The following is an 18,600-nucleotide window of genomic DNA, read 5'->3' on the forward strand; positions in this document are numbered from 1 at the left end:
CTTCTGTTCCTGCTGTTGCAGGCAGTCAGGCCTGCCTGAGGAGTCGCGGGTGTTCAGAAATAATATGTCCCCTTGGGTCTTTGGGTGCGGGCTTGGGAGAGGTCCCTGTGATGTTTGCCCTGGGCAGGGACGGGCCATGGCCTTTTGTCACCTCTGTGTCTGGCCAGGGGTGGAGACCAGGACCATAAAGTCTCAGGTGTGAGTGGGCACCCCGCCCAGAAGAAATGCTGGAAGCTAGGGACCCCAGGGAAAGCCCTGGACATTTGGAAAGGACCATGTCGAGGCGGGGAATGGGGAGGGATGGCTGGAAGAGAGAGGGGCTTCTCGGGGATGGGAGTGGGGGGTCCTTAGCTTGCTCTGGCCTGTTGCTGGCTGCCCCTTCCCTCCATGGTCACCCGCCCTCCGGCGCTTCTTGGCCCCCACCTCTTGGCATCTGTGGTGTGCTCACACCTCCAGCTTCTGTCCCTCCCTCCTTCGCTGCCCCACCCACAGTGGCTCTGACTTCCGCTGAAAGAGAGGGTCCCCGGCTCAGGGCGGTCACTGCTCCAGGACTTATAAGGGAGGAGGGTGGATAGGCTGCCTTTTGTCCAACTCCCTGTGATCACCACGCGCCACCCACCCAACGCCATCACCTCACCTCTGCCCTGGGACAGGCACTGCTCTTCTTCAAGGCAAAGTTCTCTGAGGTCCTTTTTATAGCTGATCCCTTCCTGGGAGGCTTTCATTTCTTGGTCCCTCTTGACAGGGGAAGTCGGGCAGCCAGGGGCCCATTCCCCGGGAAATGCTGGTGATCTGGATTCCGACGCTGGCTCTCTGGCTCTGCGTGTCCTTTACTGCTACATTGACACAGGGTGAGTGCCCCTGGGCTGATGCTCCGGGTCCAGTGCTCCTGGGTGGTCATAGTACACGTCCCTGCCTCAGGCAGCAGGACTGCAGGTGGCCTCCTCCCCTTTGCATGGCAAGGGGCTGCCACAGGGCTGGAGACCCGTGCTGTGACCTCATCTTGCCTTGGGGCTGCTGAAGGGGTCACTGTGGAGACCTGTGGGTGCCTGTGGTGTGCAGGGGATGGTCTGCACACAGCCCCTGGCCGTGGGGTGGCTGAAATCCACAGCTTCTGCCCTCCAGGCTTCCCCCGGAGGATAAGGGGGTTTTGTCACAGACAGTGGGCTCTGCCCACCCTCCTCCTGGGGGCTTTATCTGCTGGAGGGATGGGTCTTTCCAAGCCTCACAGGGGCACTGCACATGCTGCCAGCCCTGGTCGGGAGAGAGGGAATCCAGAGGGCTGTCTGACAGTGTCCTCTCTTGACTTGGAGCAGCCTCAGGTGCACCCGGGGAATCCCCTCCAGTTAGAAATGGCTGACGGGGCCAGGTGTGGTGGCTCATGCCTGTAATCCCAGCACTTTGGGAGGTCCAGGTGGGTGGATCACCTGAAGTTGGGAGTTTGAGTCCAGCATGGCTAACATGGTGAAACCCCGTCTCCATTAAAAATATAAAAATTAACCAGGCATGGTGGGTCGCACCCGTAATCCCAGCTACTTGGGAGGCTGAGGCAGGAGAGAATCACTGGAACTTGGGAGGTGGAGTTTGCAGTGAGGCAAGATTGTGCCACTGCACTCCAGTGTTTAAGAGTGAAACACTGTCAAAAAAAGAAAGAAAGAAAGAAAGAAAGAAAGAAAGAAAGAAAGAAAGAAAGAAAGAAAGAAAGAAAGAAAGAAAATAAAAATGGCTGCCAGTTGCGGTGGCTCACGCCTGCAATGCCAGCACTTTGGGATGCTGAGACAGGCGCATCACGAGGTCAGGAAATTGAGACCATCCTGGCCAACATGGTGAAACCCCAACTCTACCAAAAATATAAAAATCAGCTGGGTGTGGTGGCACACGCCTGTAGTCCCAGCTACTCGGGAAGCTGAGGCAGGAGAATCACTTGAACCCTGGAGGAAGAGGTTGCAGTGAGCCGAGATTGCACCACTGCACTCCAGCCTGGCGACAGAGTGAGACTCTCTCAAACAAACAAACAACAACAACAGCAACAAAGTGGCTGAGGGGCTGCGGGAGGAGACAGAGGCTGGGGGATCCTTGCTCAGCCTGGTCGTGGCTATGTGTGAGAGATGACTGGTTACCCGATAATTTCTCTCATACAGAACAGACTTTCTGATTCCTTCCTGGCAGGGGTGGACAGGGATGAGGAGAGGCGGCAGAGGGAGACCTTGAGTTGAAGGCTGTGGGGTGGGCAGAAGGGGTGGTGAGGGGGCGGGGGAGCTGGGGTGGGGGTCTCTGTAGCCCTGCAGGACACCTTCGAAGTAACCTACCAGGGAAGTTCCACCATCCTCCTAGCCAGTGACTCAGGCCCTCCGAGGCTGCCTCTGTCCGCCAAGCCTTGATAGATGATTCCTCCTTTACCCTCCCAGGACATGTTGGGAGAGAGGTACAGAAGAGGAGGAGCTGATGGGAGAGTTTCAAGGGCTGGAGTGATGAACTCTGTGGATTTGGGAACATTATGAGAGTTTGTTAATAACACATAGATTCCCTTTAAGGTAATATACAGGAGTGGGAAGCTGTGGGCTGGGATGGATCTTAGGAGGGGTCCTTTCCATCTCTGCTTCCCAGGCCTGGCCTGACTGATCCTGCGATTTCTCTGGTCAGATTATTCAAGGAGAGGGTGATGGAGGTGATGGCAGCGATGATGAAGGCCCCAGGAGTCAGCAGGTGGCATTGCCTCGGTGTACCCAGCCGAGTGTTAGAGACAACCCCCAAGGAACCAAAGCCCCTGTCCCTGAGGTGCTTATAATTGTGTGGCAAAGATAACACAGGTGAACCCCTTCGTGTGTAAAACAGTCAGAAAACCATCTATCTATGGCCAGTGCAGAAGGCAGGAGGGAGTGAGGCCACGCAAGTAGGACCACTCCGGAGGGCTCCGGAAGGTCTGATTAGATCCAGAGATGGAGGCAGAGACCCCTGCCCTCCTCTTGCAGAGGCTTTTGCTGTTCACAAAGCCATTTCCCAGCAGGTAGCTCGTATGATTCTCATGAGGAGATCTGTGTAAGGAAGTCAGGGTAGATGAGGATATGGAGGCTCAGAGAGAGGATGAGTGATTTTCCTGGGGCCACATATCAAATAATGAACACGGCGACCACTTTATAGTGGATTTGCGCCCTGCGCCTCTCCTCCCCTAGAGGATCCCAGTTCTCTCCACTAGCGCCCCTCTTCCCCTCTAGAGGAACCCAGTTCTCTGCAAACCATCCAGTTCTCTAGGAATGGATTCTGGGTCCTTGGCAAGCAGTTCAGATGTCAGATCAGAGACTACCAGTGGCATCTGTATTTTTTTTTTTTTTTTTGACAATCTCCTCTGTCACCCAGCCTGGAGTGCAGTGACACAATCTCGGCTAACTGCAGCCTCTGTCTCAAGGGTTCAAGAGATTCTCCTGCCTCAGCCTCTGGAGTAGCTGGGACTACAGGTGTGTGCCAACAAGCCCAGCTAATTTTTTTGTGTGTGTTTGGTAGAGACAGGGCTTCACCATGTTGGCCAGGCTGGTCTTGAGCTCCTGGCTTCCAGTGATCTGCCCGCCCCGAACTCCCAAAGTGTTGGGATGACAGGTGTGGGCCGCTGCACCTGGCCCAGCATCTGTAACTTTTCTTCCTACTCTCTGCACCCTCTTCTGGGTACTCCCGGGCACACTCTGGACTGGTGAGGTTTTGGAGAAGCAGTCGAGTGAGGGAAGAGCACTCTGAGAAAGTAGAAAAATCATTTCCACAGCTCTGCAGGGGAGCTACAGCGTAGGAATGCCCTGAAAGACGAGGGGGTATGTGCTGGATCAAGCGTGATGTTTGCTGGGGAGAGTGTGGTGGTGCTGGTGCATTTGTGGATGACAGGAGCACTAAGACCAAGCTGAGATGTTTAGACATCACAGGAACCTCTGGGACTAAGTAGGGCTGGGGATGCCTCTGTAGGGCAGACCAGCATCAGAGAGGCCATCAAGAGGCACCCAAAGCCATCCTGGGAGGAGGATATGAAGGCCCAGCTGGGAACCCAATTCCCCTGGAAATGGGGGCTCCACTTGATGGTTGGCTGGAGGACACTGAGACAGATAGTCTAGGAGGCTGTGTTAACTGGGAGAGGAGCCTTTTTCTGCTGGATGACAAAGGTCTCCAGTTGGGGCTATGGAGTTTGGGGTGATGGTGAAGTTTCTGAGTGGAGCTGTCCTGGAAGCCTGGGTCTTAGGGGAGGGCTTCTAGGATGGGCCCAGTGCCATTGCCCCAGCCCCTGCTACAGGCTGAGGTAGGAAAATGTGAGTGCTCACTATGAACTAAATCAGCTGGCACCTTGGTCTTGAACTTTGCAGCGTCCAGAACTGTGAGAAATAAATCTTTCTTTCCTTTTTTTTTTAAATTTTATTTTAAGCGATGGGGGTCTTGCTTTGTTGCCCAGGCTGGTCTTGAACTCCTGGGCTCAAACCATCCTCCCACCTCAACTTCCTAAAGTGCAGGAACTACAGGCATGAGCCACCACACCTGGCCAATTTCTATTGTTTAAGCCACCCAGTCAGTGGTATTTGCTATGGCAGCCCAAGAAGACTAAGACAGGCTGCCTTCAGAATTTTCTCTTCATCAGCTGGGTGCAGTGGTTCATGCCTATAATCCCAGTGCTTTGGGAGGCCCCAGCCTGGGCAACATAGTGACACCCCATCTCTTAAAAAAAAAAATTAGGCTGGGTGTGGTGGCTCATGCCTGTAATCACAGCACTTTGGGAGGCCAAGGCAGGAGGAACCCTTAAGCCCAGGACTTCGAGACTAGCTTGGGCAACACAGGGAGACTCAATCTCTTAAAAAAAAAAAAAAAAAGCCAGTCATAGTGGTGCATGCCTATAGTCTTAGCTACTTGGGAGGCTGAGGGGAGAGGATCTCTTGAGTCCAGGAATTTGAGACTGCAGTGAGCTGTGATTGCACCATTGCACTTCAGCCTGTGTGACAGAGTGAGGCCCTGTCTCAGAAAAAGCTTTTCTCTCTTTATCTTTGGTTTTCAGGAATTTGACTCTGACTACAATGTCTGTGGTTTGTGGCCCTTCATTTATTTTTGGAAATTCTTAGTGATTATTGTCTTCAAGTATTTCTCCTGCCCTGTTCTCTCTCTCTTCCCCTTCTGAGACTACAATGAGACGTATGTTAGGCCATGCCATATTGGACTACAGCTCTTGGATACTGTTCTGTACACATCCCTACTACCCCTTTCTGTGTTTCAGTTTGGGTAATTTTTACTGACTTATCAATTGAAGGAAGATAAAAACTGACTTATTTTCAGTTTTTATTGATTTATCTTCACTAATTCTTTCCTCTACTGTGTCTTATCTGCTGATCATCCTGTTGAAAAGAAATCTTTGGCCAGGTTCAGTGGGTCACACCTGTAATCTCAGCACTTTAGGAGGCTGAGGTGGGAGGATTGCTTGAGCTCAGGAGTTTGAGGCCAGCCTGGGCAACATAGCGAGACCCCGTCTCTACAAAAAATACCAGAAAAAAATTAGCTGGGTGTGGTGATGTGCGCCTGTAGTCCCAGTTACTTGGGAGGCTGAGATAAGAATGCTTGAGCCCAGGAGGTCAAGGCTGCAGTGAGCTGTGATTTTGCCACTGCATTCCAGCCTGGGCAACATAGAGAGACTTTGTCTCAAATAATAATAATAATAATAATAAATTTAAAAATCAGAAAAGAACTCTTTATCTCTGATATTATGGTTTATATTTCTACCATCTTTATTTGAAAGAGGCCTCTCGAGAGGCACCAAGAGCCACCCTGGAATAGGAGATGGACGGTCCAGGAGGCTGTATTGACCGGGAGGAAGGAGCCTCTCTTTGGTGGAAGACAAGGGTCTCCAGTTGGGCCTGTTGAGTGTGGGGTGACCGTGGGGTTTCTGGGAGAAGCTGTCTTGGTGGCCTGGGGCTCCTGGAATAGGGACACAGTCTAGAACTCTACCTTCTCCAACTGCTGCAGAGGACACAAAAGCCAGAAAATGCCAGAAAAATGCCAGGGATCCACATGATGACTGGAACCAGTATCCTGTTTTCTGTACATGAAGTTCCAAAGTGTTCCTAGTAAGGGTTGGGGTGGGGATGGGCTAGGGGAGAGGGACCAAGTGTCTGCCCCGGAGGGGCAGGGGCAGGGGTCTGAAGGGGTCAACACTCTTTAGCTTAGAAAGGTGAAGCTGGGAGTGGAAATGGTTAACATCTATAAAATTGGGAAGAGAGTGGTGGAGGTGAGAACAAATTTGTTCACAATAGACAAAGGGGCAACCTTTGAAACTCAAGTGATGTAAAATATTACAAGGAGTGCTGTTTTATACAAAGAGTAATAAACTTACTCATTCAGCAAACACCAAAGGCTGGCTCTGCCTGGGCAGGTGCTCTGGAGGAGGCAGGGGGAATAAACAGTTTATAGGAGAGTTAATGAGATGGGATTGGGGCAGAAACGGCCACAGCCCAGTCTGCTGCTGGAGCTACGAGAGGGGGCCCGGGGCTGGAGGGGCACAGAGGGGACCTCTGGGGGCCTTCCATCTGGGCTGATGAGGGTACGGGGAGAGGGAGAGGCAGCGTTTGAGTTTGGTGGCGGTTGAGAAGTAGTACAGGAAGGAAGTATTATATTAACAGATGCTCAAAGGCCTTAGACAAATTCAGAACCGCATTATCTGAACTTACACGGAGCTAGGGAGAGAATTGGGATATTGGTAATCAGATTCCCTGGAGAAGATCAAATCTTGGGTGGCACTGGGATGAGCTGGGGTCACCCACAGCTCATTGGGGTGTGGGAAGGCCCAGAGACCCCCACACCCCAGTTGGAGAAGTCAATAGAGACCTGATAGTCTGAGTATCATAGTAATATTAAAAATGGGCCAGGCATGGTGGCTCAATCTTGCCTGTAATCCCAGCACTTTGGGAGACTGAGGTGGGAGGATTGCTTGAGGGCAGGAGTTCAAGACTAGCCTGGCCAAAAATATTTTTAAATAAAAGATTAGCTGGGTGTGGTGGTGTGTCTCTGTAGTCCTAGCTGCTCAGGAGGCTGAGGGGAGAGGATCTCATGAATCTAGCAATTCCAGGCTGCAGTGAGCTAGGATCGCACCACTGCACCCCAGCCTGGGTGACAGAGCAAGACATTACCTCTTTAAAAATAAAAAATATATGTAGTAAAAATTGCAGATATTCATTGAGGGTTCGCTATGTGCTGGACACTTTTCTAAATATTATCTCATTTAACTTTCACAACATTTCTAAGAAGAAGGATGTGTTACTGATTTTGGGTTTTTATACATGGGGAAACAGGTGCAGAGATGATAAATAATTTGCTCGGTGGGACACGGTGTCTCACACCTGTAATCCCAACACTTTAGGAGGCCAAGGCAGGCAGATCATGTGTGGTCAGGAGTTCGAGACCAGCCTGGCCAACATGGTGAAACCCTGTCTCTACGAAAAATACAAAAATTAACTGGGCATGGTGGCAGGTTCCTGTAATCCCAGTTACTTAGGAGGCTGAGGCAGGAGAATCACTTGAACCCTGGAGGCAGAGGTTGCAGTGAGCCGAGATCGTGATACTGTGCCCCAGCCTGGGCGACAGACCAAGACTCTATCTCAAAAAAAAAAAAAAAAAAAAAAAAAAAGAGAGAAAGAAAGAAAGAAAAGAAAAGAAATTGCTCAATGCCACCCACTCATCAGTTGGAGGAGCCAGGATTTGAACCTAAGCCTTCCAGCTCCAGGGTCCCCATTCTTTGCCGCTTGCTGTAATTGGGGATGCCTGTGTGTATGCCTTCCCTAGGTCTGCCACAACAAATTAACAAACACTACTTGGTGGCTTCAAGCAACATAAATTTATTCTCTTACAGTTGTGGAGGCTAGAAGCTTGAAGTCAAGGTTATCATGAGTGCCACATTCCCTTCAGCCACTCTAGGGGAAGATCTCTTGCCTTTTCTAGCTCTTTTTTTTTTTTTTTTTTTTTTTTTTTTTGAGACAGAGTGTCTTTCTGTTGCCCAGGCTGGAGTGCAGTGGTGCGATCTTGCCTCACTGCAACCTCCGCCACCCGGTTCAAGCAATTCTCCTGCCTCGGCCTCTCAAGTAGCTGAGATTACAGGCACATGCCACCACGCCTGGCTAAGTTTTGTATTTTTAGTAGAGACGGGGTTTCACCATGTAGGTCAGACTGGTCTCAAACTCCTGACCTCGTGATCCACCCACCTTGGCCTCCCGAAGTGCTGGGATTACAGGTGTGAGCCACCGCGTCTGGCCAGCTTCTTCCTTTTTAAAAAATGTTTATCTCGTTATTTAGAGGCTGGATTATGGGACTGGTTAATTTTTGTATTTTTTTTCTTGTAGAGGCGGGGTCTTGCTATGTTGCCCAGGCTGGTCTCAAACTCCTGGGCTCAAGCGATCCACCGGCCTCGGCCTCTCAAAGTGCTGGGATTACAAGCGTGAGCCACGGTGCCCGGCCAGCCTTTTCTAGCTCCTGGTGACTCCTGGTGTTTCTTGGCTTGTGATAGCATCACTCCAATCTCTGCCTCATCATCTCTGGGCATCTTCCCTGTATGTCACACCTCTCTCTCTTTTCTCTGACAAGTATTTGAATTTAGGGCCCATCCTAAATCTGATCTTGAGATCCTTGACTTAATGACATCATGAAAGCCTCTATTTCCAAAGAAGTTCGCATTCCCAGGTACCAGGAGTTAGGACTTGAGGATGTATTTTGGGGTGATCCTATTCAATGCACCATACCATGCTTTAGCCTCAACTGGTGGCTCTTGCTTTCAAGAAACAGTGACAGTGTCTGCTGGCACTAGGAAGCCAGGAAGTCCATCCACCGCCATTGGTGTGTGCAGGGGTTGGAGTGGCCCCAGCTCTACCTCAACCTTCACAACTCTGCCAGGAGCCAAGGACCTTATGGAAAAGGAATAGACCCAGGCTACCTAGCTCTTGTGTGGCAGAGCAGAACGTGCACCCGGGACTGGGGGACCGCAGCTCATTCCAGTGCCTCCCATAACATTGTAGAATATTCTAGAGTGATCTGGGTGGCCAGAACAGGCATCATTTACTCTCATTTTCCAGGGGGAAATGGAAATTCAGAGAGGTTCTCTGGATTGCACAAGGTCACACAGTGGTGTACAGGTTGGACTTGGAGATGCAGGAAGGACCCTCCCTCCACGCCCCATGGGGGCTCCCCACACTGCCACTGCGTCTTCAGGGGAGCTGCCACTGGGGACTTCATTGACTGATTTTGTCACAAGCAGAAATATGTCCTGGAGGTGGCAGGAGGAGACAGTTTCAAAGCTTGGTGATGGTCCTCAGACTTGTCCTTGAAGAGCCTTCTAATGTGTGTCCCCAAGAATGCCACGATGCAAAAGACTTGCCTGAAAAACCAGCTGCCTTAATTAAGTAATAATCTGTTTTATTTTAGAGACAGGGTCTCTCTCTGTTGCCCAGGCTGGAATGCAGTGCCTCAATCATAGCTCACTGCAACCTTGACCTCCTGAGCTCAAGTGAGCCTTCTGCTTCAGCCTCTCAAGTAGCCAGGACTACAGATGTGCACCACCATGCCCAACTAATTTTTAAAATTTTTGTACCGATGGCGGTCTCGCTATGTTTTCCAGGCTGGTCTTGAACTCTTGGCCTCAAGCAAACCTCCTGCCTCAGCCTCCCAAAGTGCTGGGATTACAGGTGTGAGCCATTGCCCTCAGCCTTAATCTTTTTAAAGAAAAATCCAAATACATGTGGAATGTAGAAGCAATAAACACTGTAAATGAGCAAGAAAGGACTCAACTCATTTAATGAGACACCATGTCATTACTTTCGCACGGAAAAAAGCTACCAAACTTTACCTGCTTAGCAGGAGAGGGCGCTGGCATCTTTAACGAACAGTGGCTTCAGTGTAGGCAAATAGGCAATTTTTGTTAAGCATTTTGACTACAAAGGTCTGGGGAATCCCAGCTTGGAAATTGTTACCAGTGAATGATTTTCCATAGGTTCTCCAAGGGGTGACATAAGGCATACCTATAATAAAATAAAATAAAACAGAATAAAATAAAGTAAAAAAAAATGTATATAGGCAGGGCACAGTGGCTCATGCCTGTAATCCCAGCACTTTGGGAGGCCGAAGCAGGCAAATCACGAGGTCAAGAGATCGAGACCATCCTGGCCAACATGGTGAAACCCCATCTTTACTAAACATACAAAAATTTAGCTGAGCATGCTGGCATGGGCCTGTAGTCCTAGCTACTCAGTAGGCTGAGGCAGGAGAATCGCTTGAACCCGGGAGGCAGAGGTTGCAATGAGCCGAGATTGCGCCACTGCACTCCAGCCTGGATGACAGAGCAAGACTCTGTCTCAAAAAAATAAAAATAAAATAAAATAATATGTTATATATACATATACATGCATATTTATATATTCACACACATTTATTGTGTTTTAAAAATTATATAATGAGGTGTGGTACATCTGTAACCCCAGCTACTCAGGAGGGAGGGAAGGTCACTTGACCCCAGGAGTTGGAGGCTGCAGTGAGCTAGGATCGCACCACTGCGTTCCAGTCTGGGGGACACATTGAGAACTTGCCTCTCTCTTTTGTTGTTGTTGTTGTTTTGTTTTGCTTTTGAGACGAGTCTTGCTCTGTCGCCCAGACTGGAGTGCAGTGGTGCGATCTCTGCTCACTGCAACCTCCGCCTCCCAGGTTCAAGAGATTCTCCTGCCTCAGCCTCCCGAGTAGCTGGGACTATAGGTGCGCACCACCACGCTCAGCTAAATTTTTGTATTTTTAGTAGAGATAGGGTTTCACCATGTTGGCCAGGATGGTCCTGATCTCTTGACCTCATGATCCCGCCCGCCTTGGCCTCCCAAAGTGCTGAGATTACAGGCATGAGCCACTGGGCCCAGCCAGAGACCTTGTCTCTCAAAAGAAAAATTATAAGATGAAAACATATCCATCGTGGAACATTTAGAAAATATAGACAAACACAAAGAGGAAAATCTTTCTTTTTTTTTTTCTGAGACAGAGTCTCAGTCAGAGTGTTGCCTAGACTGGAGTGCAATGGTGCGATCTCGGCTCACGGCAACCTCCGCCTCCCAGGTTCAAGTGATTCTCCTGCCTCAGCCTCCCGAGGAGCTGGGACTACAGGCATGTGCCACTGTGCCCGGCTAATTTTTGTATTTTGTTAGAGACAGGGTTTCACCATGTTGGCCAGGCTGGTCTTGAATTCCTGACCTCAGGTGATCCAGGTGCTTCGGCCTCCCAAAGTGCTGGGATTATAGGCGTGAGCCACCATGCCCAGCCTGAAAAAATACCCCCTTAACCTTAACATTCAGATAAACATTGTTAACATTTTATTTCTATGTATTTAGATTTATTCTATGGACGGTTTGTATTTTAAAGGCTGATTACTATTCTATTCTTTGGAATACAACAGTCATATAACCAGTCCCCTATTTGTCTATTCTTGGACATGTGTACCTCTGCTTTTTACTATAATCAGTAACAAGGCAATAAACATTCTTGTATGAATTTTATTTTATATCTACATCAGATTAATTGAGAATGAATAGCTAGAAATGGCATCGTTAAAATGATATCAGCAGCTGGGTGTGGTGACTCATGCCTGTAATTCCAGTGCCTTGGGAGGCTGAGGTGGGACAATCACTGGAGGCTGGGAGTTGAGACTAGCCTGGGCAACATAGTGAGATCCTATCTCTACGAAATGTAAAAAAATTAGCTGGGTATGGTGGGGCCTGTGGTCTCAGGTACTCTGGAGGTTGAGGTGGGAGGATCTTTTGAGCCCAGGAGTTCAAGGCTGCAGTGATCTAAGGTTGTGCCACTGCACTCCAGCCTGGGTTACAGTGAGACGCCAACTCCTAAAAAAAAATGGTATGACTCTTCCAATGGTCCCTGATGAATATTTTCAAATTATCCTTTAGAACTATGATGCCAAGTCAACACCACATGAAAACACCCGTACACCACCAGCTATTATAGTCATCTCTCATCATGATGGGTGCAATTTGATAGACGAAGACGAAGAAGAAATCGTATCTTGCTATGTTTTAGATTTATTTGCTTCCTGGTGAAATTTATATGCTTTTTCCTTCTCCTGGGCTTGTTGGCTATTTGAGTTTCTTTGGAGAAGAAGCTGCGTTTTCCTTTGCCCAGCTTCCTTGTGGAGCACCCTGACCCTGGAGGTTGACCTGGGGGAGGAATGCCCCACCTGCTCCGTTACATCCTTTGGGGACACCGTTGCCACCAGAATCCCAGGCTGGGAGGGGTCTGAATCTCTTCACCCAGAGCACGGTTCCCTTGTCCCTCCTGCAGCGAGTGAAGAGACTTGGCTTGGTGGCGTTTGCCAGCCCGGGGGATGATGGAGATGGCAGAGCCGAAGCTTTTAGCCTGGTGCTCCCACTTAGTGAGCGGGCAAGGGCTGCAGAAGCCGGGGAGAAGGACTGTCAGGAGGTGAGGGTGTCCTAGGAACTGATTGTGAGATTTCAGAAAGAGGAAGGGCAGCTGGATGAGATGGATGGGGATTTGGTCACTTAGAACTCAAGGTTGGTGTGACCTGTGAGGGCAACTGTTGTGGAGATGTGAGCGGTTAAGGACAAATTGAATGGTAGCAAATCGGAGAAAATGGTATGAATCCAGGAACAAAGGCAAAAGAGAGCAGGTATGTTCAGAACGGTATCCTGCATTCCACAGAGTGTCCCTGCCTTCTTTGGGTCCCTGTCCCTCCAAGCCCCTTCTTGCAGTCTCCAGGGCACAGCTGTTTTTTTCTTTTCTTTTCTTTTTGAGACAGAGTCTCACTATATTGTCCAGACTGGAGTGCAGTGGCATGATCTCAGCTCACTGCAACCTCTGCCTCCCGGGTTCAAGTGATTCTCCTGCCTCAGCCTCCCAAGTAGCTGGGACTACAGGTGCCCGCCACCACGCCCGGCTAATTTTTGTATTTTTAGTAGAGACGAGGTTTTACCATGTTGACCAGGCTGGTGTTGAACTCCTGACTTCAGGTGATCCGCCCACCTCGGCCTCCCAGAGTGTTGGGATCACAGGTGTGAGCCTCCGCACCCGGCCTCCAGGGCCCTGCTTCTAAGGCACAGTTGGGATCATGGCTTTTTACCGAACTAAGTCAAGTCCAAACCCCATTCTAGGCTGGTTCACGTCCATTTTCCTAGCTTCCCTCTGTCTTAGTGTCTTCCCTTACCCCAAACACACAGTGAGGACTTTTACTCACCTCTGGGACCCCACACATGCTGTTCTCCTGCCCTGAAACCTTCCCCTTCCTCCTCTTTATTCCTCTAGCCCTTTTTGGGGGATAAAGGTAAAAGTCACTTTTATTTCTTTTATTTTTTTTTAGAAATAAGGTCTTTCTCTGTTGCCCAAGCTGGAGCGCAGTGACCCAATTATAGCTCAGTACAACCCAGAATTCCTGGACTCCAGTGATCCTCCCACCTCAGCCTCCCAAGTAGCTGAGACTACAGGGACACAGCACCATGTCTGGCTAATTTTTTGTTGAGACAGGGTCTCCTTATTTTGCCCAGGCTGATCTCAAACTCCTGGGTTCAAGCAATCCTCTGCCTTGGCCTCCTAAAGTGCTGGGATTACAGGCATGAGCTGCCACATCTGGCCTTTTTGTTTTGTTTTGTTTGAGATAAGGTCTTTCTGTGTTGCCCAAGCTGGAGTGCAGTGGTGCAGTCATAGCTCACTGCAGCCTTGAGCTCCTGGGCTCAAGCAGTTGTCCTGCCTCAACCTCCTGAGTACCTGGAACTGACTACAGGTGCATGTACCACACTGGGCTAATATTTAAATTTATTTTTTGTAAAGACAGGATCTTGCTATGTTGCCCAGGTGGTCTTGAACTCCTGGCCTCAACTAATCTTTCCACTTTGGCCTCCCAAAATGCTGGAATTACAGGTATGACCCACCGTACCTGGCCAAAAGCCATCTTTAGAATGTGCTTGAATTCTATGTTATTAGCTGAGTGACCTTGGAAATTATTTATCCTTAGAACCTTGATTCCTATGTAAAATAGAAATAGTGGCCAGGTGCGGTGGCGCATACCTGTAATTCCAGCAGTTTGGGAGGCCAAGGCGGGTGAATCACATGAGGTCAGGAGTTTAAGACCAGCCTGCCAACATGGCAAAATCGTGTCTCTACTAAAAATAGAAAAATTAGCCAGGTATGGTGGCGGGCACCTGTAATCCTAACAACTTGGGAGGGTGAGGCAGGATAATTGCTTGAACCTGGGAGGTGGAGGTCGCAGTGAGCCAAGATCCTGCCACTGCACTCCAGCCTGGGTGACACAGCGAGACTCTGTCAAAAAAAACAAAAAACAAAAAACAAAAAACAGGAAATAGCCATGTCCACCTTGCAGGGTTGTTGTGATGTTTATATTTGGTAACTAAGAGAAAGCTTTGGACTTTCCAGCATTCACTGACTCATTCACTGAGAAAGTCTCTGTGAGCCTCTACAGGGCTAACTGAACAGGACAGAAATGTTCTTTATCCTCACGGAGTTCACAGCCTATAAGGGCAAAGACATTCCTAGGAAGTTACAGAATCACTGAGTTCCAGTTAATATGTCTTGTGATAGGGCGAGTACGGGAATCTGATCCGTACCCAATAAACGCCAGCTCTCCCCACCCCTGTTCATACCTCGTGAGTCAGTTATGGAGATGACCATAAACTACCTTTACATGCTTTTTCATTGTTTGACTTGTGACAACAGACACATTCTACTTTTATAACTTAAAAATTCCGGTAAAATTTATGAGTAAACCCAACAGACTCCCATTTTTAAAAGAAGAAGGAAAAAATGACAGGTCAAGTATCACCTCCTCCTGGAAGCCTCCCTTGATGAGAGGCAGGAGAGTCCGCCCTGCTGCATTGAGTCCTGCGTTGCCCTCATATGGGCCCCTGCTGTCTCCTCATTGTACTGAGGGCCTAGGAGCCCCCGTGAGGGGCAGGGGGTACATCTGCCTTTGATCTCAATGTTACCAGATGGCACCAGGCTCTTGGTGTCCCAAACAAAGATTTGGATGTGACACATACAAATAGCAAAGCAAGCAGCAAAAGTTTGTTACACACAGTGTTACACTCTCAAAGAGGAGAGAGCGGACTGATCTCTGTGAGGTGAGATCAGCATCAGTTTGGTGTATTTTGCATCTTTTTTTTTTTTTTTTTTGACAGAGTCTTGCTCTGTCACCCAGGCTAGAGTGCAGTGGTGTGATCTTGGATCACTGCAATCTCTGCCTCCCGGGTTCAAGCGATTCTCCTGCCTCAGCCTCCCAAGGAGCTGGGAATACAGGCGCCCACCACCATACTCGGCTAATTTTTATATTTTTAGTAGAAACAAGGTTTCACCATGTTGGCCAGGCTGGCCTCTAACTCCTGACCTCAGGTGATCCTCCTGCCTTAGCCTCCCAAAGTGCTGGGATTACAGGTGTGAGCCACCATGCCTGACCACTTTGCATCTTTTTATTTATTTATTTATTTATTTATTTATTTATTTTTTCCTTCTCTTCCCAAGGCCACCTAGTCTTTAGCCAGCATCTGCCTTTTGATTGATAGGTGTGTCACTTAGTTACTTTAGCCTTTGTGTGCTTGCATATCGCTTCCATCTCATAATCTTAAGTACAGGCATGATATGCAGTCCATGTAGGTGAGCTGTAATGAGCTGATTATCATACAGGGTTATGTTAAAGATACTTTTTCTCTCTGATGGACATGCCTAGCCCTGAGGAGCTACCCCTTACTGGTTTGGTCTGCATTTTGCCGGCCACAGGATCTCTCTCTTTTTTTTTTTTTTTTTGAGATGGAGTCTCACTCTGTTGCCCAGGCTGGAGTGCAGTGGCTCATGATCTCGGCTCACTGCAGCCTTTGCCTCTCGGGTTCAAGTGATTCTCCTGCCTCAGCCTCCTGAGTAGCTGGGATTACAGGCACCCACCACCACGCCCGGCTAATTTTTGTATTTTTAGTAGAGATGATGTTTCACTACGTTTGCCAGACTGGTCTCAAACTCCTGACCTCAGGTGATTGAGGGCCTCCCAAAGTGCTGGGATTACAAGCAGGAGCCATTGTGCCTGGCCAAGGGGAGCAGTTTTAAAGGATAACTTGGTGGGTGGGGGGAGCCAGTGAGTCAGGAGTGTTGATTGGTCAGAGATGAAATCACAGGGAGTCGAAGCTGTCTTCCTGCGCTGAGTCAGTTCCTGGGTGACAGCCACAAGATCAGATGGGCCAGTTTATTGATCTGGGTGGTGCCAGCTGGTGTATCAAGTGCAGAGTCTCCAAAATATCTCAAGCACTGGTCCTGGGAGCAGTTTACGGAGGGCCAAAATCTAGTAACCTCCAGCTGCATGACGCCTAAACCATCATTTCTAATCTTACAGCTTATGTTAATCCTACAAAGGCGATCTAGCCCCCAGGCAAGAAGAAAGTCTGCTTTGGGAAAGGGCCGTTACCATCTTTGTTGCTCCCCAAGTTAGTTCAGCCTACTCCCAGGAATGAACAAGGACAGCTTGGAGGTTAGAGGCAAGATGGAGTCAGCTAAGTGAGATGTCTTTCACTGTCTCAGTCATAATTTTGCAAAGGCGGTTTCAGCTGGAGGGCTGAGTTTTCCTGTGGGTGCAGAAAGGTCGGGTGGCTGAGGATTGTGGTGGTCTCTGGGTGAGACACAGAGGAGGTTTCTAAGAGGTGAGTGGGGGAGGTGACCTCAGAGACCAGAAGGGAAGAGGGGTCCCTTGCTCAAGTGAGGGAGGAAGTCTATGGGAAGGAACACCTCGTGAGCCTGTTTTGAGCCCTGCCACCCTCCACTTTGGTGCCTGCCTATGCCCCACCATCCTCTCTGACCCTCGTACTCAGGGTTCAGGGATGCTCCACCTCCACCTTGGCAGTCCCTGGAGCTCAGCCCTTCCACTACCATCAGGTTGAACTAGACAAAACCTAGCTCATAAATGAGAGGATCGGGCAAAACCTCAAATGTCCACTGACTTCAAAACAAACACGTGGCCGGTGCGTGCCTCAAGCCTGTAATCCCAGCACTTTAGGAGGCCGAGGTGGGAGAATCACTTGAGGCCAGAAGTTTGAGACTGGCCTGGGCAACATGGCAAAACCCCATCTCTAAAAAAACAAATTTTTAAAATTAGCGGCACATGGTGGCACGCCCCTGTAGCACCAACCATTTGGGAGGCCGAGGCAGGAGGATCACTCCAGCCTGGGAGTTTGGGGCTGCAGTGACTCCAGCCTAGAAGTAGGATGGTGATATAGTTTGAATATTTATCCCTTCCCAGATCTCATGTTGAACTGTAATCCCCAGCCTAGGTAACAGAGTGAGACCCTGTGGAAGAAGAAAAAAAAAAAAAGCCAACAAAACCCAAAAATCTCCCCCAAACACCAAGCCATCTTTTCAATCTTTTCCATGAAGTTAGAATTCCAAAAAATCTTAGGCATTATTGCCTTTGACCTGAACTGCATTGATCAATGATTTGATAGTGCTCTGTCTACCCCTCCACCCCGGCCTTCCGTCCTGGTCCAGCTCCTAGCCTCTCCCTGTGATTATGTGTCTCTTTCGTGACTCTGTAAAACTGGGGCCATCTGGGATGGTGGAGAGTTCCTCTGCTCTGGTGGACTGAACTGTCTCCTCTGCAAGGGGCCAAGGTTGGCCTTCCTGAGACAAGTGAGAAGAATGCAGCTCCCGGCATCTTGGAGATTGACAGATGGGACAAAAGGCCACACACCCTGTCCTCTCAAGGAAGTCCCTTATACATCATTCTGTAGAATTCCTAATAACTCCTGAGCTGATGGCACTACTGTCACAGATTCTGTGCATATACAATCTGATTCATTTCATAGGCAGGATGAAGAAAGCCAGGAATTATATGTCTGTTTTACATAGGAAAATGGAATTCTACATGTACTGTCACATGTTCTAAGTAGCACAGAGAAGATACAGTAGCTCCTCCAGCCCAGGGCCAAGATAATGCTTTGTTTTTTTTGTTTTGTTTTGTTTTTGTTTTTGTTTTTTGAGACGGAGTCTCGCTCTGTCACCCGAGCTGGAGTGCAGTGGCCGGATCTCAGCTCACTGCAAGCTCCGCCTCCCGGGTTTACGCCATTCTCCTGCCTCAGCCTCCCGAGTAGCTGGGACTACAGGCGCCCGCCACCTCGCCCGGCTAGTTTTTTTTTTGTATTTTTTTAGTAGAGACGGGGTTTCACCGTGTTAGCCAGGATGGTCTTGATCTCCTGACCTCGTGATCCGCCCGTCTCGGCCTCCCAAAGTGCTGGGATTACAGGCTTGAGCCACTGCGCCCGGCCGATAATGCTTTGTTTTTGAGATGGAGTCTCACTCTGTCACCCAGGCTGGAGTGCAATGGTGCGATCTTGGCTCACTGCAACCTCTGCCTCCCTGGTTCAAGAGACCCTCCTGTCTCAGCCTCCCAAGTAGCTGGGATTGCAGGCACATGCCATCATGACTGGCTAATTTTTGTATTTTTAGTAGAGATGGGGTTTTGCTGTGTTGGCCAGGCTGGTCTTGGACTCCCGACCTCAAGTGATTTGCCTGCCTCAGCCTCCCAAAGTGCTGGGATTACGGGTGTGAGTCACTGCACCC

The 18,600-nt window shown here is 49.3% G+C and overlaps 1 protein-coding gene across 1 annotated transcript in view; it reads left to right on the forward strand.

Moving 5' to 3' along the window:
* The first annotated feature begins 585 nt into the window (after nt 1–585).
* Nucleotides 586–18,600, forward strand: part of MUC12 (mucin 12, cell surface associated) — a 47,570-nt gene continuing 29,555 nt past the window's right edge. The window contains 5 exon segments of the mRNA XM_065540910.2: nt 586–851; nt 2,973–3,006; nt 3,669–3,703; nt 3,706–3,893; nt 12,322–12,459. Coding sequence (XP_065396982.1) covers nt 782–851; nt 2,973–3,006; nt 3,669–3,703; nt 3,706–3,893; nt 12,322–12,459 — 465 coding nt within the window. The 5' untranslated portion in view covers nt 586–781.

This window comes from Macaca fascicularis, chromosome 3, assembly GCF_037993035.2.
Source record: "Macaca fascicularis isolate 582-1 chromosome 3, T2T-MFA8v1.1".
NCBI classification, from domain to species: domain Eukaryota; kingdom Metazoa; phylum Chordata; class Mammalia; order Primates; family Cercopithecidae; genus Macaca; species Macaca fascicularis.